Source organism: Parasteatoda tepidariorum, chromosome 8 (genome assembly GCF_043381705.1).
Source record: "Parasteatoda tepidariorum isolate YZ-2023 chromosome 8, CAS_Ptep_4.0, whole genome shotgun sequence".
Lineage (NCBI taxonomy): Eukaryota > Metazoa > Arthropoda > Arachnida > Araneae > Theridiidae > Parasteatoda > Parasteatoda tepidariorum.
This window is the reverse complement of record NC_092211.1, coordinates 12,346,404-12,373,358: the sequence shown is the minus strand read 5'-3', so window position 1 is coordinate 12,373,358 and position 26,955 is coordinate 12,346,404. Positions and strand designations below refer to the sequence as shown.

Genomic DNA, 26,955 nt, shown 5'->3' with positions numbered 1-26,955 from the left:
TATATACATTAATTTGTTTAATGAAATCAAAATTCTTTTTTAATGCACCAATTTTGACGAAGAAAAAGAACAGAAGAATGTTTCTTTGATATTTCTGCCTTCTTTATTAATATGTGAATGCTGCAAAAAAGCATTTTATTTGTAAAAATAATGAATTTCCATACATTATTTGGACAATTTATATGAATAAATCAGTTCATAAGTGATCAACAGTTTGTCTACAAATTCATTGCAACTATGAAACGTAAATGTTGAAATTTGAAATGATAATTGAAAAAACAATACATTAAATTATTTATTAAAAAAGGATATATCTCTTTTTCTACCATAATGTCAAGCATGCATAGTTTCAGTAGTCAATTTTCAAGAATTAATTTTATAAGTTTGCATCAATATTTAAGTGGCCGCGAAGTTACAAAACTAAAAGGACGTCAAAGTTACAGAAAATAAATATACCGAAGTAAAATATTTATCATTGCAAAAACATTTCCACTTTCGCATTTAAACACTACGGCTTGCATTCAGTAAAATGTGTGGAGAGCATTTAATTACTTTTGCTGATATTGCTGTATAATGTAGAATGAAACAAAATTACATTGATTCAGTAGTTCACTGTGTCTAGAATCTATACTGCGTGAACGAATCTTCTATCTGATAATTTTTTGGGGATATTCAAGGAATCAAATCTAAAATTTTAATGGCTAGTGTTTTAGCGAACTACAAGCGATCAAAATTTTAGATTAGGAGTTTTTTTTGTATGTAGATGGTGTGTACAAAAATGGCCGGAATATTCAGATGGAATGTCTGTTATTTTGCTCATTTTTTAATACAAATCAATATCGCGATTGGTGTTAAGAACATTTTTAAGAACTAAAAGTTTTACTTAAGCTGTTTAATTGTGCAAATTTTATTACTCATTGAGGTTAGATTTCCGTACAAGGATAAGGAGATGCATTATAACTAAAAAAAAATATTCTTTTATGTATTCAAAGAGGGACAAAAAAAAGAAGAAAAACTGCAAGCTGTGTTCATTTTATTCAACTTCGTTTGCAATAAGAGCACTTTTTATATCTCTTTAAAACGTTCTTTTTTTAGAACATTTTTCATTCTCCTCACTTTCTTCAGTGAAAAAAGCATACGATGTGCTGTACAAAATATGTAAAATAGATAATAAACAATTATCTTGGTAACAACTTTTTTTCTATAAAATATCACTTTTAATTAACAAAAACGAGAGATCACATTAGTTACCAGCAAAAATAAATCACATTTTATAGGGAGAGAAAACGAAACTAATAAAATATAGTCCATTTACAATTTTTTGAAAAATATGCCATAGGATTTCTTATACTTAAATATCTGGAGCTTCAGTATCAAATTTTAAAACACAGTGAAACCTCCAGGAAGGACCATCTCTATTTCCCAGAAAGCACGTAACCTTACGGCAACATTGTGTCTGAATTTTCCTTTTATTGTCACGGAAATGTTTGAACTAAAAACCTTTTTTCAATAAAGCAAAAATATTGCAGCTTCAAAGCTTTATATCCTAAAAGGATTAAAAATTATTTTTTAAAGCTTTTTTAAAAAAGTATTGTCACTTAGATCCATATTGACGTTTTAGGTCCATATTACGTCACACTAGCGATAGGATCAAATTAAATTGTCCATTAAAATTTCAAAGCAAGGTGGATTTTAGCTGAGTATACAAGACTTTTCGAAAAGAAACCTTATAATTACCTAGATTTAAGATTATTTTCACCTTGAGACACTAGCTTTATTAACGGATTTTTTTCACGCTTGAAAACCCTAAGTCAACCTCGGTTTAAGGTTTTCATATAGAAGGTTTTTCCCCCAAGGTTTTGGATTAGGGTGACGTGGGGAGAATAGAGCAGATTGTCTCAGATCTCGTTTTAAGGTTAGAAGGTTTACAGGTCAACCACATAACACACCTTTTTAGGTTTATATTAAAAGGTTTTTGCTGAGTTAAAATAAACCTTATTTTGCTATCTGGGATACGACCAATTTAGAGAGTCACGGATTATTTTCCATAGACTTTGCGTTGAAGAAAATCTTTAGGAGAGAGCATTAAAACTTTTCTCAGAGACCTTGCAAAAATCTGCATCATGTGCCTTCGATAAGTATTTTGAAGTCAATGGAGGTAACCTCCAAGAATGACCAACCTCCATCTTTCTGTGGAATGGAGAGTGGTCGATCCCGAGAGGTTTCACTGTATTGAGAAAAAAAAATGCGTTCTTAATAATTACTTTGAAAGCAAACCTCTAAATAATTAACTTCCATTTGAGTCAAATGAAAGGATACTGAAGCTAAAAACTGTTTCTATTTATCACTGTTGAGATCAACTACACAATATGTATTGATATGAAGCAGTAAAGATTTGGCGAAAAACAGTGCAGATAGTATGGAAAGCTTTAACCAGATGAAGCTACCTCAGTACCTTCTTGGTTGGTTTCGCTCAAGTTGAGGTTTTTGGTCTGGCGAACTTCTTCGATGTGGCGCTCCTGGAACAAAAATGAATGAAATAAAAGTTAACACGGTTTTTTGAACAACCTATCTGAGGGGAAAGACCGCTAGACAATGCCGAACCTTCATCTATCAAAAGATACCTCAAGATTGAATCAAGTTAGCATGTCTTGTATACTAGTGAATTGATGTTTAATAATCCTAGTGATAGTTACGCCAAAATACTCCACCATCAGAATTCGATGAACCGATACCACTAGTTGCCGTATTTGTGAAAGACCAAGAGAGCTGGATTAGGGTCACCAGGTTTTGAGCTTTAGCCATGAGAGCTGTATTAAATTCATTATTGTGTGTGTGGTCACTCCTGTGTTGCTGTTAGCAGTCAAGTGTGTGCTGAAACACGTTGTGTGCAAATGAGACTGAGAAGCAACAGGGCAAAGAGATCAAATGACGGAGGACAAAAGACGCAATAGCCTGTCAACATTTCAATGTGTACCATCCATCGAAGTAGGTGTGATCTTTTCACGTCCGCAGGTCCCCAATGTGGGGTAAGACCGTAAGACAATGCCAACCTTCATCTAGCAAAGGGTACCTCACGATTGAATCAAATTAGCATGTCTTGTATACTAGGGAATTGATATTTAACAATCGCAGTGGTAGTTACGCCACATATCTAGGAAATTACCCGCTTAAAGCAATTTGAGACAATGCTGTTTTATTCAATTTTATTTATCTCCTTTAAGATTTATTTCTAGTTTTTAAAAATGTATAAATTAGACAGGTATGCTAGTTCATAAAATAGAATATGTCTTACTAAATTTCCTATTCACATATTCATTTCAAAGTTGATGAACTGATACACAAATAAAAATCATAAAATATACACTGGAGGGAATGATAAGAGCCTAATTAAATAGGAATCCTAAAAGATTCACCCTAAACTGTAAAATGTATTCACGTATTTAAGATAAATGCTTACACGATTCAAAAATGAGCCTTAATCTCTTCGATCGCTATTTTGAGAGGCAATTAACAAATTTTCTGACAGTCAAAAGCTGGCGACTATTTTTAATTCCAATCAGCTAGTTTCAGGGGTTTTGGCAGTTGTGTGCTTAGCAGTTGTATCATATTAATATCTCTCACAACAAGGAAAAGTTATTAGAGTTGTAAGTTAAAGTTACAAGGAAATTTATTGATTTCATTGATTAAGCTGAAAAAAATTAAACTTAAGAGCTAGTGATTATAAAAAAAATACGTTTTGGCTATTACTAAATTGTTCATGAAAAATGTACACTGGGAAAATAATTATGACTACTAGGTATGGTTTGGCCGGCCAGAACTCCAAATATTAACAATACCTGAATGGGATATTATGTGGTATGGTAATGGTAATGGTAATGTAGATATTTCAGATATTAATTAACCCTCCATGCTCGATTTAGTTATTTCGTTTACTTTTGGAAATATTGGGATCTGTATGAAGCTCTTAAGAATTATTTGCAATTTTGTGGGTAAATTTACTGAAATGGTTTCAACTTACGTGTTCCTTTAGTTTTTCTTGAAGAGCCTTGAGCTTAGCTTCTCTGTTGTTTTCAAAAATTTCCATCCTTTGTTCGAGAGTCTCTTTGGTGGATTGTATGAAATTGTTGTTGTATTCTTGACGCTTCTGATTCGCTTCCTGCAATTTCGATTTCTTTTCGTTGATTTGATTAAGTCTTTCCGCTTCCAACATCTGAAAAATAAAATGTCAACTTTTATTTATACATTAATTGTTTGACTAAAATGTCAACAACAAATGATTGTATTTACTTATTTTCATTTTTTTGCAGTTAAGTTCTGGGTTGAAAGACACTATATACATTTTTCATTATTAATTTATTCATTAAATTGTCCTTTAAACATTGCTTCAACTATTGATTTTTAGTTGGTTTTTAGTTTAAAATGGAAAAACTCAAAGTGTTAATAAAAAAGAGGAATTATATTTTTTAAACTATTTTTATCGTAAATACAAAACAATGTTCATTTAGGTTTTAAAATGCTTATAAATTACAAACAGACAATGCTTGGAAAGACACAAGGCGGTGATAAAAAAGTATGTGTATTGTGTACCTTTTTTATTCAAAGGTGTGCGCATATGAAGTATTATAGTTCCCCATTATTTTTATCTTATGTACCAAATAAGGTCTATGCAGTTTTCAAAATTTTTATTAATTCTCTACTGAAAATGTTTGGAAAAACTCAAAGTGATGATAGAAAAAGAATTATAGTTCCTCAACTATTTTTATCTATTGCACGAAAGAAGGTCTATGTAGTTTTTAAAATTTTTGTAAATTCCAAACAGACAATGCTTGGAAAAACACAGAGTGATGATAAAAAAGTACGTGTATTGTATACCTTTTTTATTCAAAGGTGTGTGCAGATGAAGTATTATAGTTCCCAATTATTTTTATCTTACGTAAAAATAAGGTCTATTTAGTTTTTAAACTATTTACACATTCCAAACAGACAATGTTTGGGAAAACTCAAAATAATGATAAAAAGGAATTATAGTTCCCCAACTATTTTTATCTTATGTAAGAAATTAGGTGTTTGCAGTTTTTAAAATATTTATAAATTACAGACAGACAACGTTAGGAAAGGTACAAAGTGATAAAAAAAGAATTATAGTTCCCCCAAAAGTTTTATCTTACGTACAAAATAATATCCATGTAGTTTTTAAAATTTTTATGAATTCCAAGCAGACAATGTTTGGAAAAACTCAAAGTCATGATAAAGAAGGAATTATAGTTCCCCAAAAGTTGTTATCTTATGCACAAAATAAGATCTATATAGTCTTTAAAATTCTTATAAATTCGAAACAGGCAATGTACTTAAAGTACCTTCAAAATAAATAAATAATTATCTTACTTTATGAAAATATATCCCATTAACTAGATGAAATTTTAAAACGATTTTAGCAATTTTTTCGAATGAAACGTGACTGTATGTTAACATATTAATGTTCGATTCCAATTACGGACAAGCAAGAATAGCATTCCTAGTAGTTTCCTGTAAAAGTGTTTCTTTGCAACAATAGCATTCGAGTGGTAAAGAAAAGGAAAAAAAAAGAAGAAAAAAACGTCTTAACGTGTATTTTGAAGATCTGCGGGGCAAAAATTTTGTGTTGTTTTAAAAACCGAGGTAGTTTTAAAGAGTTTTAAAAAAAGACAGTTTTCTTTTCATCACCATGCTAGTCTAGAAAAAAATCAGCTGAAAAAATATTTATTTATAAGTAGAATATACGTATTTATAAATCAATAAATTTTCCTGTTATGGTATATTGTCGAAAACAAGTAGAAATGTAATGAATTTTTTACTTTACAGTGGGGAGTTTTATCCATGTATGAATTCAAATGGTAACTTAATATTAAAATGATGAGACATCTGCTCGTTTAGCTCATCAACCCTCATAACTGTTTCGTGACTATTTCATTGCCGCGTAATGAAATCTTATTTAAAATAACAATTATTAGATCACAAATTTTAGAAGTAATGTTAAAAAAGATTGCGTATTAGATAATTATACTTTTTATAATTTTAAGTGTGATAACTACCGAGCAAATAATTTGGAAAAAAAACTTCATATAATCATGCATATGTGAAAAGATTATATTTTTTCACCCATTTCTTTATTTGCATTTTATTCCAGTAACTTAAAAAAAAAGTGTTTTTTTTCTCAATGAAATTAATATTAAGTTCTTTTTTCTCTTTCTTTACACAAAAATTATTGTTATGTGACAGCAAATAACACCTAAAAATATTTTTCTTTCCTTTATACGTAATATTCTTTTTAAAAGAATTTTGAGAGAAAAATTAAATAAAACGTATGCAGCAAGTTAGGTTAATTTGTTACCCCAAATTGAGTGAGACGTATGAACAAATAGTTCAGAAGTTAAAAAGGTTTTGTGTTAAACAAAAAGGTAAAATGTTTTACCTTGTTCGTATCCTACACTATTATCTGGAGCAGCAAAATATTGTTTTGTATGGAAAATTTTTAATGCTAAATCCAATGAAACTAAGCACGAGTCAATAGGACCGATTATTCATAAGTTGAAATAGTCTTACATTTTTCGTTTCTGTACATGAAATAAGCATCTAATGGCATAAAACCGTTATCTAGTTTTCTTGGCGCATTTTTATTGGCCAGAAAATCACATGATATGATCCACTATTCTCACGGGTACACTGTTAGAATTTTCCTTCGAAAATTATGGTAAAATAACCTTCAGTAGACGTGATGGCTCAGAGAGAAAAACGTTCACCTTCCAATGTGGTGAACCGGGTTCGAATCCCAGCAATGACTGGTCAATGCGAATTCCGAATCCACATTGCACTGACTGCAGTGCTGACGTAAAATATCTTCAGTGGTAGACGAATCATGGGTTGGAATCCCCTTGCCGTAAGGCAAACTGTGGAATTTTCTCGTGGTCTTCCTCTCCAGGTAACGCAAATGCGGGTTAGTTCCATCAAAAAGTCATCCAAGAAGGCAAATTGCTCCCAATACTTGATCCAGGAGTTCGCTTGTCTTTTGGATTAGGTTTAAAATTTCAGGGTTATGGAGTTAGTAGTTGTAAGCCCAAAATTGGGTCGGTCATTCAACGACGGTTATAAGAAGAAAAAATTACCGGAATCAGTCTGTCCATCCAATTAACCGTAAAGTTTACGGCAACGAACATTTTTACTTTTACGGTTTTGAAACCGTTTGCTAGTAGTATGGCTAAAAACCTTGAATACGAATGTTTTTTTAACCATTTACAACTAGCGTGTATTCAAAACCATACAAAAAGAAGTTTAACTGGACATTTGAGATAGCAGCCTATGCGTGAAGGAGAGTATCGTATTCTAATAACCCAACGTCACAAATTGAAGACACAGGAAACCCTGTCATGCGTTGAAGAGAATTGAAGAAATATTGTGGCGTCACTGCTAGGACTTGAACCACCCTTCTGTCGGGCATAAGACAGACAGCTTTGCCCTCTCGGCTCGAATATTTACCCATCTGCAAGGAACTAAGTTGCTTCTTTAAGTGGGACTTTTTGGTCCGAGGAAATTCTGGTTGTTTAACCGTATTAGGTGAAAGAAGTTAATAAACGGTTTTTCTCACAATTGATGATTTGAATGCAATCTTATTTATTATTTGGTTTTGTTTGAATATGATGAAATAACAATTAAATAAATTGTAACTTAACCGTTTTTTTCCCGAAAAATTTCTAACTGTATAGATCCAGATTTCTTGGTTTTTTTTCCTTTTTTTCCCAATGCCCACCTATGTTGACATTTTTTCGTCAATTCAGGCACTTACAGGCAATTTTGTTGGCCTCTCTTTCAGGGGCAACCTATTAGGTGGGCCAACGCTGCTCCCACAGTAAGGACAGATAGTACAGAGAAGGAAAGAACATCCATGCCTTGCCCGGAATTCGAACCCAGAACCTTTCTGATGCAAGGGCAGTTCCCTAATCTCAACACAGACCGGTCGGCTTTCTTGGGTTGTTATTAGTGTAAAAATAATGAAAGTATTGCTTACATGAAATATTTCTCTATTCCGAATTCAAAGTGCTAACCTACAAAGGTATTTCTTCTTCTTCTCATTGGCACGATAGCTCAGAATGGGCCCTGGCCTTCTCACCAAGCCTATGCCAAGACAATCTTCCCTTAGCCAAGATTCTCCAGTTTATTACCTTTAAAACTTGTAGGTCCTTTTCAAGGCAGTCTAGAAATCTTATGTTTGGTCGTCCTCTTTTTCTTGTACCTGTTGGCCTGGCACTGAAAACTTTTTTGGTTGTCCTGTTATCCTCCATTCTTATAATGCGGCCTGCCCATTTAATCCTTTGAATTTTGATAAATTTAATGACATCAGGTTCTTTATATGCTTTGTAAAGTTCCGTGTTTGATCTTCTAAGCCAGGTACCATTTTTACTTATTCAACGAAAAAAGGTATTTATTGAAATCAAGAGTTTTAAAACTCTAATTACGGTCTCTATGCTCTATTATATATCGTTATAATGTGCAATACATGTAGTTAAGTACGAAACAGTTAATGAAAAGTATATTTAATTCGATATCTAGTATCCGCATGTTATATATTCGAAATATTTAATTAAAATAATTCGTGTAGTTCTTAAAACATTTTTGTGAATAAAATTTTCTCATTATTAATAGACACTTTCTAGGGAGAAAAACATCGAGCTAGTTATTATTATCAACAAAACATTTATATAAAACTAAAATATATACCCATAGATAAATTGTTATAGATGAAGTTGTCATGGGCAACGAGCAATATGATTAGATTTTTAATTTTATCCCATAAGGATTTTGCATCAAAAACCGCGTAAATGCAATAAAAAGTTCGGTAAATTTTTAACTTTAACGATACGCTTATCGCTTCTTCGAAAAGTAAATAATAATAATACTAATTATTGTGTAAAGTTGAGAAACTAAAAATAATTGTAAAGCATTTGGGGTGATTAATGAGCAAAGCGAGCAGGGGTCAGAGCTTTAAATTAGTTTTTGATTTAATTTTTAAATTAATATTTAAATTTGTTTTCGAATTTTTTAGTTTGTGAAGTTAATAATATTATTTTAAATCTTTGTGGACTACCTACTATATAATAATGCATGTGTTACTCTGAATGACCGATCTTAGTGGTTGTTGACTTCCATGGGTGAATGTTGACAATCACATAGTCGCGTTGGTAAATGTCCAAAATATACACTGAGTGGCCAAATTATTATGACTACCCCTTCAGTACGGCGCAATGTGCGTCGAACAGTTCGTTCAGAGACGTTCACAGCTCCTTGATTAAGATCACTTGCAATTTGTCACACTGTTGCTATCCTGTTGCGCTGCACAACCCTGGCCAGTCTTTTCTCTGATCGAGCATTAAGTACCCTGTGACGACCACAAGTCTGACGTTGAGACCCAGTTTTTTGCTTGATTGTTCATTCTTTGTACACATTAACAACTGCTACTCTAGAACACTCCACAAGTGCAGCCGTTTTGCTGATACTCGTTCCGACACATCTCGCAACCACAATCATTCCACGTTGAAATTCAGTTAAATAACTTTTCTTTCCCATATCTGAGCAAGCAACACAGTATAACTGATGACTCACTTGTCCAGCATTCCCGTGTTATAGCTATCTTGCCCTCTAGCGGCAGAGCTGTGACGCAATAACTCATTTGCATAAAACTCTGAGGTGGTCATAATAATTTGGCCACTCAGTGTATACTAGGTCTAGTTAAGTGCCCCTCCCCGGTATGCATACACCAGGTATGTTCTACAGTAATGTTTTGGTAAGATCATGTACCACTGTCCGGCATGTATTTGCTCGGTATTTCCTACATTGATGCTTTTTTTAAGGTCAAGTGCCATTTCTCGGTATGCCCTACAGTGATGTATTTTTAATGTTCATTGCCACTGCCCGGTATACCTTACACATATGTTTTTTTCAAGATTCAGTGCCACTGCGCAGTATACATTTGCCCGGTATACTCAGTACTGATGTCTTTTTAAGGTCAAGTGCCCAGCAACATTTACACATTTTTGTGAAAATGGTTCAATAGGGTAAGGGAAAAGCATTAGTAAGAAAGTTCTGCCGAATGAGAAAGATTTTTCAGCAATATTGATAAGCAAATCACATAATAAATACAGATTGTTTTAGTATCCAAAAATTTTAATTATTTTTAAAAAAAGTGATTCAAAACATAATTTCTATTATATTCAATATCAATATTAGGCAACAATACAAGCCATTTGCGTACCTATTATTACTTCATAAATGACAAAAATAATAAAAAATTTTGTTATTTTTTGTGCTACATATTTTCCAAAGGCATTAGTATCATTCATTTTATTTTCTCACCTCGTAGTAACTCCTTAAATCCTATATACGAAACTATATCTATATACGAAATCCAATATACGAAAAATAATCCTATATACCCATATACGTACTATATACCTATATACGTATACTATAATCCTATATACGAAACTATTACTATATATGAAAATCTAATGAGGATGTTGGTGCATTTTTAAAGGCCGAAAAAAATCACAAGATGGGATCCAGTTTTCTGAAATTAATTTCTATATTTTCTTTAATCATCAGCATGAAATTAATAGTAATGATAAAAGTATTGTAAAAATCTTTGTATCCCAAATTTAAAGGAAATATTTCTTTTTCTGATTCTAACTCTGCTATTATTATGTTTTTAAATTTTGATTGCTTTCTAAAGTAAGAAGTTAAAACTAAAAGTGTTATTTTTTAAAACGTAATTCTATAATATTACCTTATATCGCAGGCACAAATGTTATTCGATATATCAGCCTGTGCGGTAAGGATAAAAAAATTAAAACAAATTTGTTTTAACGATATACTTTTAGTAATTGAAAAAAAATATTACTAAACCAAATTATTTATGTTCATTAATAAATTTTAATGGAATCATAAGGGATATGTTTGGATGTTAGAAGTGAGTCACAAGCGTAAGTAGTACTTTTTACTAAGCAGTAGTAGTATTACGTAGTACTTAGTACTACCTAGTAGCATTATTACTAAGTAAGTAATAGTACTACGTAAGTAGTACTTTTATTAGCATATATATTTTAATTGAATATTTCCAACTTTAGTAGAAAAAAAACTGTTTCAGGCCAAGAAACAATTCTTTTTTGATATTGTGGGTAGTGTAGTCATTGACAATGTTACCTTTTTTCTATCATACGCTACTCTAAGATTGAATCAAGTTATCATGTTTTATATACTAGTGAATTTACGTTTTACAATCGTAGCGGTAGTTACGCTACAATACTCCACCACCAGAATTTGATGAATGGATATCACTAGTTGCGGTATTTGCGAAAGATTTGCAGATATTCTACTCAAGGTGGGAGGAAATGTGGTGAGTTAAAATCCGAACTGAAATTTTGACGCTAGCGCATGCGCCCCTCCATTGGATAACCTCCGCCAAAAACATCTATATTAGTTGGCGTTATTTACGAGATTTGGATGTACGATGCTTTGCATTCCTACTTGTTAATTGTATACCTCAGGACAGCTGTGTCAAGTTCACCGAATTTTGAGGTCTTGTCGGGGGAGCTGTATTAAGTTCACTATTAAATGTGTGGTCTCTCCTGTGTTGCTATTAGCAATCGAGTGTGTACAGGAACCCGTTGTGTGATATGAGATTGCGAGGAGGACGATGACGCAGTTACATCTAGCAAGTCAAGTGTTCAATGTGGACTTTTTATCCAAGTAGGCGTGATCATATTACGTCCGAAGTTCATCAATGTTAGTGTTAACAACATTGCCAACCTTCATCTTTTACAATGTATCCCAAGATTGAATCGAGTTAGCGTGTCTTTTATATTAGTGAATAGATGTTAAATAATCGTAGTGGTAGTTACGCCAAAACATAAAACAGTTTTTTCCGTTTTTTATAAATATTTTGGTGTAAAACAGTTTTTTATACACTGTTACCAATGATTGCGCTATACTCATTGGAGTTGGTTAGCGCAGGGGATCTAGCACCCTAATTTTTAAATATATGGTTAGGTTGTATTTTGAGTTTTTTTTAATAGCCCCGTTGAAAATGATTGGAAATGCCTTACGAGTCTTCTCTCCTCGGCGGCCTTCAGTTTTTGTTCGATCTCTTCCACGGACATACTCTTGGGTGGTGACGTGATTTGCTCTTTTTTGGGTGGATCATTGACGGATGGCTCAGACAAGACCAGCTCGTACTTGATTCCTCCCTTAGCTGTTTCTTCGGCACGAATAGCAGCTGTAAACGACACAACATTAGAAAAAAAATACAGCCAATAGAATACTTCAAGTAAAATAACAACAAAAAAAAACTTAAATTGATAATCAACTAAAACTTTAAACATATATCCCAGTTTGCAGGCAACCTTAATAAAAATGTTGTATTTTGATTTTCATTTGGTTGGAATAGAAAAAAATCAGAAAAATGGATAAAAAATGAAATTTTTTTTTACTGTTTATGTTTGTTCTTTATATTATTATAACAGTTAGAAAATTGTTTTTCATTACAAAAATAAAATTTTAAATGCACTAACTACTGTATTTATAATTTTTACATAGACATAAAAAAGTAATGGATTGCACACACATCTTATTCAATTAGAGCAAAATTTTGAAGGTAAATATGATATAACTAGTATAATATAATATAAAAACACAACAATATGATTTTCAATGCATACACTTTATAAATCCTTCAGGACATGGTATATCCTAAAACTCCTACCAGTATTTCCTTCCCTCGACTGATCTCGTAATCGGGGAAAAACTGGGACCACTAGTGCCATCTATTAGGAAAATAGTGAATTAAATATCCTAAAGTAGAAACGACAGCAGCTCGGGCTTCACAAAATAGAAACGTTAATTTTTCAAATAGAAAAGTAAATTTTGTTTCAGTGATATTCATGAAATTTAAAATAAACCTTGAGAATGCGAATTCTATTCTCGATTTGAAAACGCTTTCTACTCTTGAGATTGATCACTCAATCGCGATTTCAGAAGGTTTTTCTAGCCATGTTTTGTAAAGGCAGATTCAATCCCTACTTAAAAAAAGTTGTGTATCTAAGCTTAATAGGAACTTTATAGCAGATAAACTAGCATAGTTAAATTTAACATTGTTTCAAGCTTACATGATTTAATTGCTAGCCTTTTATAAACCTTGTTAGGGCTTTATGATAAAGTTTTTTGCTGGCATGAAGATCAACCTTACACTGCTATATGCTTTATTGTTTCGATTCATGTCCCGTTTTGCATTTTTTAATGCTTATAGTGTGTAAACCTATTTTGTAAAAATATTTTTCAAAATCTTTAACATTTTTAGACTGTTATCAATGCTTTTAGAGGGAACCAATACACGAATCTATTCTGCTCCTTATCCTTAGTCCACCAAAATGTTTAACGGAATTCAAGTTTATTTTAAATGATTGAATTACATTCAATGGGACCTAAATATGAATGTTAATTTTCATTCGTTTCAAAAGTTCTTTTCCTTTCAGCGAAAAAGCTTTTTATTATCTTTAAATTTCTGCCGTTTTCACCATTTTTGGAAACTATATCAGGAATTTCAATCTCTTTTAAAAAATTTTGAATTATATTCTAAAAGTTCCTGTTCAACTAATTAAAATTGTCAAATTACTTTTAGGCGTGATTCCGTGACATAGTTACACAATAGTTTTGGGAAACAAAATCGGATATGGGGTTCAAATATTTTACTATAACAGGAAAATTGAATGAGGGGATAAAATTTCTCTTTAATTTTAAAAACAAATCACATAGTTTGATTTTCAATGAACAAAGATGGTATAAAAACTATCAAATAACTTAACTACTCATCTGGCCAATGGTAAATGGCAACTGTATAATTTATAACATCAAAGAAAAATTCGAAATTCAAAGCGTGGGGTAATATATTTTTATTCAAATGTTGCACTCGGTAAGTTCACAAGTTTCAAAGGGTAACAATGTTGTTTAATACTACAATACATTATAAATTATATTGGTGGTGGTTGGTTAATCTGCTGCCGGCTCGCAATGACCGGGGCTTTGACGTAAATTATTTTCAGTAGATCATGGGTTAGAATCCCCAAACATTGAGCAAATTGTGGGAGATTTTCGTAGTTTTATTTTCCATGTAACGCAAATGCTGGTTAATTTCATCAAAAAATTCTCCCCAAAATTCTCCCACTTTGTTCCAATCCAGGATTTCCCTTGTTTTTCTAGGCTAGGTTCAAAATTAAAAGGCTGCGGAGTTATACATTGATAACTCAGAATTGAGACGGATTTTTAATACCGGTTATAAAATAAAATAAATATAATCGTATTTTTTTCCCCTCCATTTTCAAATATTATTGAGTTCTGATTGTTGTTTTTACATTTTGTATTACATTTCAAAGGTTTTTGCTTTATTTTTTAATAATAAATGTTACGTTAAAGAACTGTTTTTCAGACGATATCGCAAAATTTGAAGTTAATGTGCAAAACATTATTGAAACCTCGTAATTTTGGCATTCATATAATAAATAAAAAATAGCATCGCTTTTTACCACAGCATGAAATGAATTATCTTTCTTTTCACATTTCATCGACATTTTTCTTTTTATTTAAAATGTTCAAAAAAATAAATAAAACTATTTTTTCCCATAGCTTTAGCTTTTCTTTAGAAACGTTATATATTGTTGTCTCCACCTCAAAACTGCCGAAATCCCAATTTAAAAATAAATCCAGAGTTAGCGTAAAGAAACGAGAATAAGTCAAAATTATCGAAACGAAGTATTTTTTACCGTTAATGACCAAAATCAAGAGAATGTCGACTTTCATCGGTGAATGTCAACATTCACACAGTCGCTTTGGTGAATGTCCCAAATATTTGTTATATCCGTTTCGATATTAATTTGTTCGTTGGTATTATTGTATTTAATCGATGTCTTAATATCTGCTGAGGAAAGATTAGGAGAAACAGTGTTCGGAGTACCGGTAAAATGCATACTGGGCACTTGACCTTAAAAAACATCAGTGTAGGGTATACCGGGCAAATGTATACCAAGCAGTGGCAATGATTCTTAAAAAAAAAACATCTGTGTAAGGTATACCGGGCAGTGGTATTGAACCTTAAAAAGCACCAGTGTAGTGTATACCATGCAAATGTATACCGGGCAGGGACAATGAACCTTAAAAATACATCAGTGTAGGGCATACCGAGAAGCGGTACTTGACCTTAAAAACATTAATATAGGGCATACCGGACAAATATATACCAGGCAGTGGCATTTGATCTTAAAAAACCATTGATGTAGGGCATACCGGGCAGTGGCACTTAAGTAGATTTAGTATATATTTCGGACATTTACTAAAGCGAATACGGGATTCTCAGCATTTACCCATGAAAGTCAACAATCACCAATATCGGTCATTCAGAGTAACACATACATTATTATATAGACTATTGTCCAGAAAGATTTAAAATAACATTATTAACTTCACAAGCTAAAAATTCAAAGACTAATTTAAATTTGAATTTAGAAACTCATTTAAAATTTAATTTAAAAGTCTGACCCTTGCTCGTTGTGCTCATTAATCACCCCGATTGCTAAAATTGAACTANCAGTGGCATTTGACCTTAAAAAAACATTGATGTAGGGCATACCGGGCAATTGCATACCGGTAAGTGGAATTAACCTCTAAAAAATTATTGATGTAGGGCATACCGGGCAGTGGCACTTAAGTAGATTTGGTATATATTTCGGACATTTACTAAAGCGAATACGGGATTCTCAACATTTACCCATGGAAGTCAACAATCACCAATATCGGTCATTCAGAGTAACACATACATTATTATATAGTATATTGTCCAGAAAGATTTAAAATAACATTATTAACTTCACAAGCTAAAAATTCAAAAACTAATTTAAATTTGAATTTAGAAACTAATTTAAAATTTAATTTAAAGCTCTGACCCTTGCTCGTTGTGCTCATTAATCACCCCGATTGCTAAAATTGAACTAATGAACAAATTGTTTGATTGAACCATTGATTGAACAAAAAAAAAAGGAAAATGATTCCATTTGAGATACTCCTCAGTTATGAGTTGAAAAGTACAGTAATTTTTTCATAATTACTAAAAGTTTGTTATTTTTTTCCAGAGCTTTTAATATTGAAAGGTTTCCTTTTATTTTCTTCTAACAGTAAGGTTAGAAACAACACCGCTGCTTTTCAATGAGAAAAGTTCAATAATAACAAGTTCAATAAGAAATAATTTAAAGAACACATTGTTTATCTAAAGAAAGAGTACTCTCTCTTTTTTACAATTTCTGAGAATGTTTAATTTCATGCAACAGAAGTGCGGATATAAAATCAGACGGAATTTTTTTTCTAAATTCTTAGAATATTTATTGACATTTAGAATAGATTATAGAGTAAACAAGCTACCTTTTCCGGGTTCAGGGAAGGAGAGTAATAGCTCATGTGGGTTGATGATAAACGGCACGCTACTTCACTTTGTAGAAGATCAATTCCAGAATAAGTTCAACAATAACTTGCACGCAAATGCAATTATCAAAATTTTTTACGCAACTCAAGTTTGATTTTTTTTTCTTGTTAATATTTTCACTTTCATAACTAAATATTAAAACTAAATAACATTTATCGTGCTTTGTTTATGAATATATTTTTTCATTGCAAATAGTTAACAGAGTACCCATTCATGCATTCATCCACAGATCGTAATTTTGACTCGAACCAGTGAACCAGTACCCCCGGAGGTATAATTTGTTAAAGGAACATAGAGGACTTTGTGGTCCGACATATTTAGCGTGCACCATTTACTACACGGGAGTCTTCGGCTGGCTGGATTCGAACTCCCGTTTTCGCGAGTGTAAGTTTTGAGCCCTGCCAACCAGGTTCCCACAATCTTCATCAATGGTCAATATAAAATAGTTGTTTAAAATGGCCTCATTGCAATTTTTTTTTTGTTGCCAGAAAACATTAAATTACATACATATATTATTTTCAATGAATTGATGAAAAGTAATGTTTTAATATTAATGAGGCAAATGATGTAAATAAAAAAAATGAAAGGTAAGATTGAGGAAGCTAAATATAGAGCAAATCTTCTCTCCTCAAATAAATAAATAAACACTACATCCCTTAAGCCTTATATTGCATCTAAAATATGCTTTTAATGTGCACATGTTGTGCTTACACAAATGGAATTAGTAAAGAATTAGTTCTTTTGTGCTATGATTACGATTTGCAGCATAGCAAGTTTCGCAACTTTTACATTTTAAACTTCATAGTAGTTACAAACATTGTGTTTTGAAACCTCATTAAAAACTATAGGATTAAGTCAAGGGTGAAGTATCACAAATTGCTTTTTTTTTTATAATTTAACAATAAATCTCAATGACATTTATTTATTATATGTTACTTATTATACATTATTTATTACATACCCGTTCTTTGTACGAGGTGGAAAAAGTGAGAAATCAATATATCAGCACTAAACAAAACTGCGATATCCTGCAGAAAACTGAAAAACATATGCCGACACAAGTAATAAAGCAAAAAATAATTCAATTTTTTAAATTCATTATTACATATTATCCTTCCAAGTCAGCTTATTTACGTTATTAGATTAAGAAAAAACGATTTTAGTAGTTCATCAAAATAAAGAAATTTGATAAGCATTTGGGTATGATGCTGTTGCTCGAGGTTAACTCATGACTGTGAAACTTCACCGTAATTACACGATTTTCTCTGGTTACTTTTCCTTCTAGAGAGATCGTAAAAGGAATTTTCCCAGCATCTATATTAAAGCTTTCCAGTATTGATGATATTTTAAAAGACATCAAATTTGCTAATATATTACATTACATATATATATATATATATATATTTGCACATTTGGTACCTATTTAATCAGTAACAAATACCACAGTAGTTCCAAGTACAAAAATTAACTAGGCATCATTGACGTTAATTACAGTATGGCGATTTTTTAACTTTTCTCCTGAACGAATTAGTGCCATTTTTCTATTAATTTTACTTTATAGTGCTTGGAGTACATACGTATTATTTTTTTTATTTCTGTTAATACTTATTAACAAAATTAATTAAGCATAATTGGTGTCAATAGTAGTTTAGCTATATTTTATGCTTGTTTTAAACGGATCAGTACCATTTCTCAATTAATATTGATTTCAACATAGCTTATTTTTTATTTCAATAAGTACCTAATTATTATTAATCAAACCTAATTATTATTAATCAAACATCATTATCACTTAAAATAGTTTGATTACTTACTTTTTTCTTAAATAAATTAGTACTATTTCTCACTTAATTTTTCGTTTCCGTAAACATCTTACTTTTTATTTCGTTTTCTACATGTTAGCAGAATTAATTAAGCCTCATTGGAGTTAATAGCATGGTGATAAAATACATATCTCGTTTCCATTAATTTTGCATCCTAGAACATAACTATTTCTTGAGTTAAATTAAAACCTAATAACAAATGTACGCTTTGCTGGCGTTTATAAGAGCAAGGCGGTTTAAGTTTCTCTTATACGAATTAGTACTATTTCTCCATTCATTTTACTTTTCAGTACATAACTTATTATTCTTATTTCAAATGCTGTTAATTTCAAATTATTTATTTTTATAGATTCCCGTTTTAAAAGCATAACTATAAACAAAATAAACACGTGGTTTCAAACAACTTTAGAAACACTAATTCTGTAACGCAATATGTCAATGCTATGACATTCATTTGATCTTTGAGTTTATCAGACATAACGAATAACGAACATAACGAATTTTTTTTAAATGAGAGATACAAGTTATCAAATATCGCTGATTCAAATTCTAAGCCAATGAAAACGTTTCCTTTTTCATACGACTCCACCAAACGAACTAATTGAATATTTCAAACGAATTTTAGAAATTTGCTCCTTGCAGTCGTTCTCCGAATGAAAGAACAAATAGTTCTTGAGTTATAAGACAGAACACAAACAAATAAACTCATTTTCTAAAACTAATATTCTACGCAAAATTAATACCCGTTTTCTGTACGGGGTGAAAAAAATTAAATTTTCTATAAATCAGTACTAGACAATATTATGAAAACTTTTACAACGCAATTAATAAAGCATAAATAATTAATTTTCTTTATTCATTATTAATTTTTATATAGCCAGTAGCTTTACGTTACTAGATTAAGCAAAACACGTTTTTAGTACTTCATCCCATAAAAATAGGCATTCAGTAGCATTTGGTGTGATGATATTGCTTGAAGTCAACTCATGATGGTCGATTTTCTCACGATGATGATTTTCTCTGAAACTTATCCCTTTCTAAGGCATGTAAAACACCTCCTTCTAAATTATCTATATTACAACTGCGCAGTATTAATGCAATATTTTTTTATTTATTTTTATTTCCAATGAGCTGCACAATCGGTCTTGCCGATGAGCAGACCTAGTGCGTTCTCCAGAGGTGGTATCCACTCTTTCAGGACCACCACAATGGGTGAGATACCGTTGGTCATGTTAATTTGGACGTCTAGTTTCTGCCACACTAGATGGCAACACCGAGACTCTATTTGGATGCTAAAGCGCACTAGGAATTTTAATTTTGCCGGAAATGCCAAGAGCCAATGAGGCATTCCAGGGATCTTTTACATGCCGCATAATCATACGACAAGGCCGCTGAGGATTTCTGCATCCCGAAAATCCGGTGTCTGGGCCGGGGATCGAACCCGCAGACTTGGGCTCAGAAGGCCGACGACAAACCAACTGCGCCACCCAGCCACTTTAATGCAATATTAATAGGTACAAAATCTACTAATTTCATTTACCTGGCCAAATTATTAGATGTACATGATTCTGTGTAAAATTTTAATTATCAGATGATACTATATCAGCTTTATTGTTTTTACGCAGTTTACACTTGTTTACAGTCGGTTTCGTTCGTGTATCAATTGGTTAACACTACAATGTGATACTTTAAGAATAAATACAAATAGGAAGTATATAAAAAATCTCCTGATTAAAAACCCATTACATTTATGTTTAAATAGTAAGGTATTGCATATAAAATTGTGCAAAACATGTCATTATTAAAATACTACAGTACGTCTAATAATTTGATCTAATTATTATAATATACTAATATAATACTTGATATAATAAATATTTTATATTTATGTAATATATCGTTCAATTTATCCAATGGTCAAATTCATATCATATATCGTCTAATTTTACCAAATGATACACGAATATAAACAACTGCAAACCGGTTTCAGTCACGTAAAAACAATAGAGTTGTATAGTATCACCTGATAATTAAGATTTTACATGGAATCTTATAGAGCGTCTAATAATTTGGCCAATAATTGGTCTAATAATTTGGTATATTAGTATGCTTAATTTCCTAATACGTTCGCATTGCCAAAATTAATTCAGCACTATTGGTGTCAATATAAGCATAGAGATTTTAAAAGTTAGTATCGATTTCCATAACTAATGTCCTAAATGAATTAGTATCGTTTCTCCATTAATTTTTCTTTTTAGTGCATAACTTATTTTATTTGTTTCAAACACCGTTAATTATAAATTGTTGAGTATTATAAAAAAATGTTTCAGAAGCTTTATTATAAAAAAAATAATCATGTGATTTCAGGTTACTAAAAAAATACTAATTAAGCGATATTACTTTGCAGCTGGTATATTCTTTGAGTAATTAATAAAAAAAAACTAATTTAAAACTATCTATGACCATTTAGTGAGAAAACATGCAGCTAATTTGTAGTTGAAACAACATTGGAAATAAAATTAACGAAAAAAAAGTTTTTTTTTTAAAGAAAATAACAAATTTTAAAAATCAGAGCTTACAACTTTTCAACTTTGTGATTTGTATAATAAAAAATACTTAAGTAGATTTAATTTGTTAATTAAATACAAATTAGTCTACATCTTCCGTGCTTAGGGGTCGTACTATTTTATTATTACCGAATAAACAAAAGGAAATAAATTAGAAATGGTGACACGTAAATCTGTAAATCACAAAAAATTTTATTGCCTTATTTTAAAGAGTCAAAATAAATAAAAATGCACCTTAAATCGAAAAACGTATATTTTATTTATTTATTTTTTCAAATTTTTCATTTTTCACTTCGTTGCTTATCTCTCATACAAATCGCGATGTAGGGGGGTGGGTATGAGTGCGGCAGACAATCCTCCGGTTATTGACCGTCTGCCCGCAGTGAAGAGAGTTGCCATAGCAACCGTTGTAATCTGACTGACGTCTTGAAAAGTTGGAGATAGCAAAAGGGGGGGGGGGGCATAAAGANTAAAGAGAAGAATCGATTTTAGCAAATAACGGGGGACAATCGAAATTTTTACAATTACTCCAATCAATCCAATTCAATGATTATTCGATTATTAAACTTTTTTCTTGTACGATTTTTTTTTTCTCTCAGCGATTTTTGCTCTATTTTCGTTTTGAAAAGACTACCCGTTAATTACACACTTTATTGATACAAAATTTCATATGAATCATATTAAATATTCCCCGTAAATGTGTTCTACCTGCGTGGATGTTCCCATGGAGTTTGAATTTGAAATAGGTCTTTAAAACTGAGACAACTATATTTGTTCCACTTAAAAACGCGTCCTGTCTGAGCTGCTGTTTAACTGTTATTATTTTATAGACATCTACCCAGATAGCAAAATAAGGTTTATTTTAACTCAGCAAAAACCTTTGAATGTAAACCTAAAAAGGTTTGTTATGTGGTTTACGTGTAAATCTAATAACCTTAAAACGATATCTGTGATAATCTGCTCTATTCTTCGCACATGACCCTAATCCAGGGTTTCCCAAACTTATGTCTTCTGTGTACCCTTTCTAAATTTTCCGTAACGCTGTGTACCACTAATAAAAAAATTAATGTAATTTTTACTATAAAAAAATTGCTCAAAAGTTAAAAATCACAACTGGCTGTTGACACCCCTAATTATTAACTCTGCAAAAAATAGCCAATAGAAAAATACGCAATTGTAAATTTTCATGGCTAGCTTTGTTTTTAAATAATATTTTCGTTTGTTGTAAGATATTTCGCATAAGAACGCGTACCCCCGCTGAACTATTCCCGTACTCCTTTGGGTACGCGTACCACACTTTGGGAAACACTGCCCTAATCCAAAACCTTGGAAAACAACCTTCTACAGTCGAACTCGTTTATAATGAGCTCGGATTTACCGAGGGAAACGAGAATATTTGGTTGGATCAATGTTAAGTCTGCGGAACAGAAGTCGCTTTTAACGAGCAAGACCCGGTTTCAGCGAGCAATATTTTTCTGTCTGACAATCTTTTTTCTCATCTTTCTGGCCTTTCTGTCTTATCTTTTTTTCAAAATGATAAGAAATGCGTGAAATTAAAGAAAAACCGCGAAATGAAATTTAATTGCCCTTATCGCTCTAATCTTTCGCAGGTTGGGGAGGTTAGTTGTCATTAAATTAAGAAAAGTATTTAATTAAATTAATTAATGTAATTAAAGTAAGTAAATATCAATTAAATTTTAAGTAAATTCAATCATTTGACCTCCCAAGCTCCCCTCCCTCTTCTGGTTGCACGCCTGCCTTAAGGATCCGTTTATTACGAGCACTCGGATTTAACGAGTACAATGTTACGGTCCCTTTGTGCTCGTTATAAACGAGTTCGACTGTATATGAAAACCGTAAATCGAGGTTGACTTAGAGTTATCAAGAGTGAAAACATCCTTGAATAAAGCTAGTCTTAAGGTGAAAATAATCTTAAATCTAGGTAATTATAAGGTTACTTTTCACGAAGTCTTGTATGCTCAGCTAAATACACATTGTTATGAAATTTTAATGGACAATGTAGCTTGATCCTATTACTAGTGTGACGTCAGATAAAACGTCATTATGGACCTACGTCATCATTTTACCTTAGTGACAATACTTTTTAAAAAAGCTTTAAAAAAAATTTTTTTTTTTTAAGAAAGGTTTGAAACTGCGATATTTTTGCTTTATTGAACAAAGGGTTTAGTACTAACATTTTCATAACAGTTAAAAAACAGTTCAGAGACAAGGTTTTCGTAAGGTTACATGCTTTCTGGACATGTAGGCTAAATTAAAAAAAAAACATAACCAAAAGTATTCAATAAAAAATAGGCAGAGATAATTTTTATATCATAAATTACTGATAAAATTTCGCTTACTGGAGTTCGCCTTAAGATTACTAAGGAGCTTTGTTGCCCAGTAAAAATTGAATTTCGCTAATGTATTTTATATCAAATTGAATTGATTCAATGTTTGTCCTTGACCTCTGACTCATGAGCTACGATCTTGACTTCGCAAAATCTTAAGCAAATTTCTAGCTTTTTTTTAATTTTAAATAAACTCGAAGATTGCACATTCTTCAGACAGATATATTGTGCTTGAGTGAAAATAATTAAAGCAAGGGCATGCAATATTGCATCGATTACCTACAAAGAAACTTCATTAAAAATAAAAAATAGGTGAAAATAAAATATATAGTTTATTTTATAAATTTCTCAAAAAATTACTTCTTGAATTACTTCTTAACGCTTAAATTTTTTTGAACACAAATTTTTCACCCTTATTAATACTTATCACTTGTATAGCTTATCACTTGTAGCTTATCACTTGTTTCACTCTATTTATTAACACTTCTTTTTTTATTAAACTTGTTCAGAACTTATTAAAACGATTTTTCTACAGAAGAACACTTAAATATTTATTGCGTTTTTTTTTTTATTTTTCAAATATCCAGTATATAACATAAACTTATTTTCAATATACAATAAATTGGGTATTTTTTAAAATTATAAATAGCATTGAATACCAGGATCAAGGTTAGATTCTTAATTTATTCATGCGATGTACGTTTTAAGACGTTGTATAGAATAAACAGGAAAAGAACATTTCCATTTCCTCCCTCCCCCCTTCTCTGATTCTGAATTCTGAATATGAAGATGGTAATAAAAGTCGACATGTTTCAAGAGCTCAATAATGGGCATCCATTTTCAAGACTCGCCAGACGAAAATGTATAAAATCGACATCTTGATCACTGTGACAGCTTCCGATTACTACGGTTTATCCAGTTTAGTTTTTATTTCGTTTTCAATTTCTATTTCACACCTGCAAACTGAGGGTTTTGAAATTTTGTTTTCAGCTTTATTTTCCCTTTTTCGTTGGGAAGTTAACGATTTCTGTTTCAAATCACTTTTTTCCCCCTCATTCTCGTCGAGAGAATAGGCGCCTACATTTGAGCGCTCGAAACGTGTCGACTTTTTATTACCTTCATCATATTTTCGAAGCCATTGTAGTTTTATATTATTAAATAAAACCATACAGTTTTTCAAAGCTTTGTGATGAAATTTCAACAGGAATTGTTGTTGTAGAGAATATTGCTATGCTATGATAACTTTCAATGCAATAATTGCTATTGCTGAATTACTAAATTCAATACGTTGGTTTGTGGAATAGCTGTTGCGTCGCTGCAGTTTCAAGAGGGGAGGCAGACTGAAATTCCATGAGAAATTTATTTTATTGCGCAATAAAGTAACTCCATTGTTTTGTCCATTCTAAAATATGGCCATAAATTTGGCATAAGTGATGGCTATTAATTCTTTTTATATGTCTATTCAACTTCTTCAATTATAACTCTTATAACCCCGCATAATTGAAATTTAATAAATAAAGTTAATATATTACTAACATTTGCTTATTTTAGTTTTAAATAAATTCTATAAAGATTCAAAGTTAAACCATTAAATGAATGCACATTTAAAAATGATTTATAGATTTAGAAATAGTATATGTATTCATTTTGATCAAATTTATCACGTAAAGTTTGATTTTGCTTTGACGTTTAATTTGCAGATGAATGCTGAATTCTTATACTTTTGTCACGAAAGCAGCTTCATAAGTCATAGATTTACTGTCACTAATTTGTTACATTCAAATAAAAAAAATTTAAGTTAAAAAAATATTATTTTGACTTTAGAATTTACAACATTTAATTTTGGCTTAGTTTCGAATGTCAGTATCTTCACTCGTAATTGAAAGAAGTATGTTTGGTGTGTTTAAAATAAACTTGCAGTGTTGTAAATCAGTAGTATAACCCATTTTTAAAAATCGTATTTATCTCGAATAAACCAACAATAAATCAAATAATATTTATAAATCATATATCAATATATGATTTATGTATCAATATATAATTATATATCACTATATAATTGTATATCAATATACTATATCAATGTATAATTATTATATATCAATTAATGAATAAATCAAATACTATTGTTAATATATGCTTTCCTAATAAAACAATAAAAAAAAATCTCTTTTCCGTATCAATTTTAGTAAATGTGAACAGTTAATAAAAATGACAATTAACTATTTGTTAACGTTTTTTCATTTATTTACCGTTTATTAAAATCAAAATAATATTTTTTGACTTTAAAATTCTTTAAATGAATACAAAAAAATAGGGATAGATAAAATAGTGATAAATGAAATTAAAACTTATAAACTTTACTTTATCACTTTCATGTTCAAAGTATAAGCATGAAACATTCACCTGCAAATGAAACGTTATAAATTATATGCAAATATCCATTCATTTTTGACGAATACAAGTTCGTACTTACTTAAATTGTATAAAAGTGAAAACGTATATACAATTTCACATTCTCTGATTCTATGCATAAAGTGAATTTAGTTTATGATTCGCTTTATCTCAATAAATAATTTATTTAATAATTAAATATTGTAATTATATTTTATAATTGAAGATGTTAAATGGAATTATAAGAAAAATTGAATTTTTAAATATTTATTTTTAAATAAAAAATTAACTGGAAATGTTAGTTAAAAAACTGCTAATTTTAATTGTTATAACATTTAGTAAGAATTTAGACAAAATAAAAAAATATAAATTAAAATAATCTTTTTTAACTCTATTGCAGTCATAACAAGGTACTGCATTGCATCATCGTATGCATCACTACGTATACCTCACCATACATGACTCACTATTCGATTATTATAGATTTTTATTTTCCCCCCCACAAGCGACGTATTTTTATTTCGTTACTTTTACGTTTATAAATGTACCTTTTTTATTTTTTAAAAAAAGCTTTTATTTCCAAAGTTAACTATTTTTCAGATATAATATTAATTACTTTTGTAAATAAAAAACATCTTATTCAAAAAGCGAAATCTGAAAAAATTAAAATGCAATTCAGAACAGATGAATTTAAATGAAATTACTCTTTGCAACATTGGCTCCTAATCTTACAATCTTTTCAGAGAATAATGCATTTTTGCATCTTTAAAACGAAAGATATAAGCGTTTGAGCCTTATAAATCAATCACGAGTATATTCGTCCCGAATTCATATCTAATATATTTAAAGCCACGATCTTCATTTACGACTAAATTAAAAAACTTAATCAAAGCTGTTTAGTACCTGTTTAAAAAAATGAATAAATTCTGAATGAAATAACCAATAATCTAACGTTTGACCACACCTTAAGTGCCTATAAAAAAAATAATATATTCCATCTGTTCCAGAAAATCAATAACCGTGACATTAATATTGAAATTTGCATTTTAAAATTAATTCGAAAGGAAGATAGTTAAAAATCTAAAAATCTACTCACAATCAGACATGATGATGGTATGTGTTTTAAAGGTGGGCAGTGAAGTATAAATCGTCTGCTAACTCAATTCACAGTATGGGGGGTGCAGTTAAGAACCGCTGCGGTTGAAAACGGGATTCCGAAGAAACAAGATTTTCGGCAGAGGGCAGCACACAACGCTCGGGCCGCCCCGGCA

The 26,955-nt window shown here is 30.9% G+C and overlaps 1 protein-coding gene across 1 annotated transcript; it reads right to left on the bottom strand.

The window, feature by feature from the left end:
- Window positions 1-110: 110 nt before the first annotated feature.
- On the bottom strand, window positions 111-26,955 carry LOC107446099 (stathmin). Its single transcript, XM_016060659.4, has 4 exons — window positions 26,781-26,955; window positions 12,135-12,304; window positions 4,022-4,213; window positions 111-2,519 (listed from the first exon to the last, which is right to left on the bottom strand). Exons 1-4 carry the CDS (start codon window positions 26,788-26,790, stop codon window positions 2,430-2,432), a joined length of 462 nt encoding a protein of 153 aa, XP_015916145.1. The 5' UTR covers window positions 26,791-26,955; the 3' UTR covers window positions 111-2,429.

Bases quoted from the DNA above. Each gene is read 5' to 3' on its own strand.
- LOC107446099 (XM_016060659.4), bottom strand. The intron at 4,214-12,134 runs GTAAGGCATTTC...TTTATTTTTCAG, and splicing joins CCGCCGAGGAGAGAAGACTC to ATGTTGGAAGCGGAAAGACT. The intron at 2,520-4,021 runs GTAAGTTGAAAC...TTTTTGTTCCAG, and splicing joins AAGAAAAACTAAAGGAACAC to GAGCGCCACATCGAAGAAGT.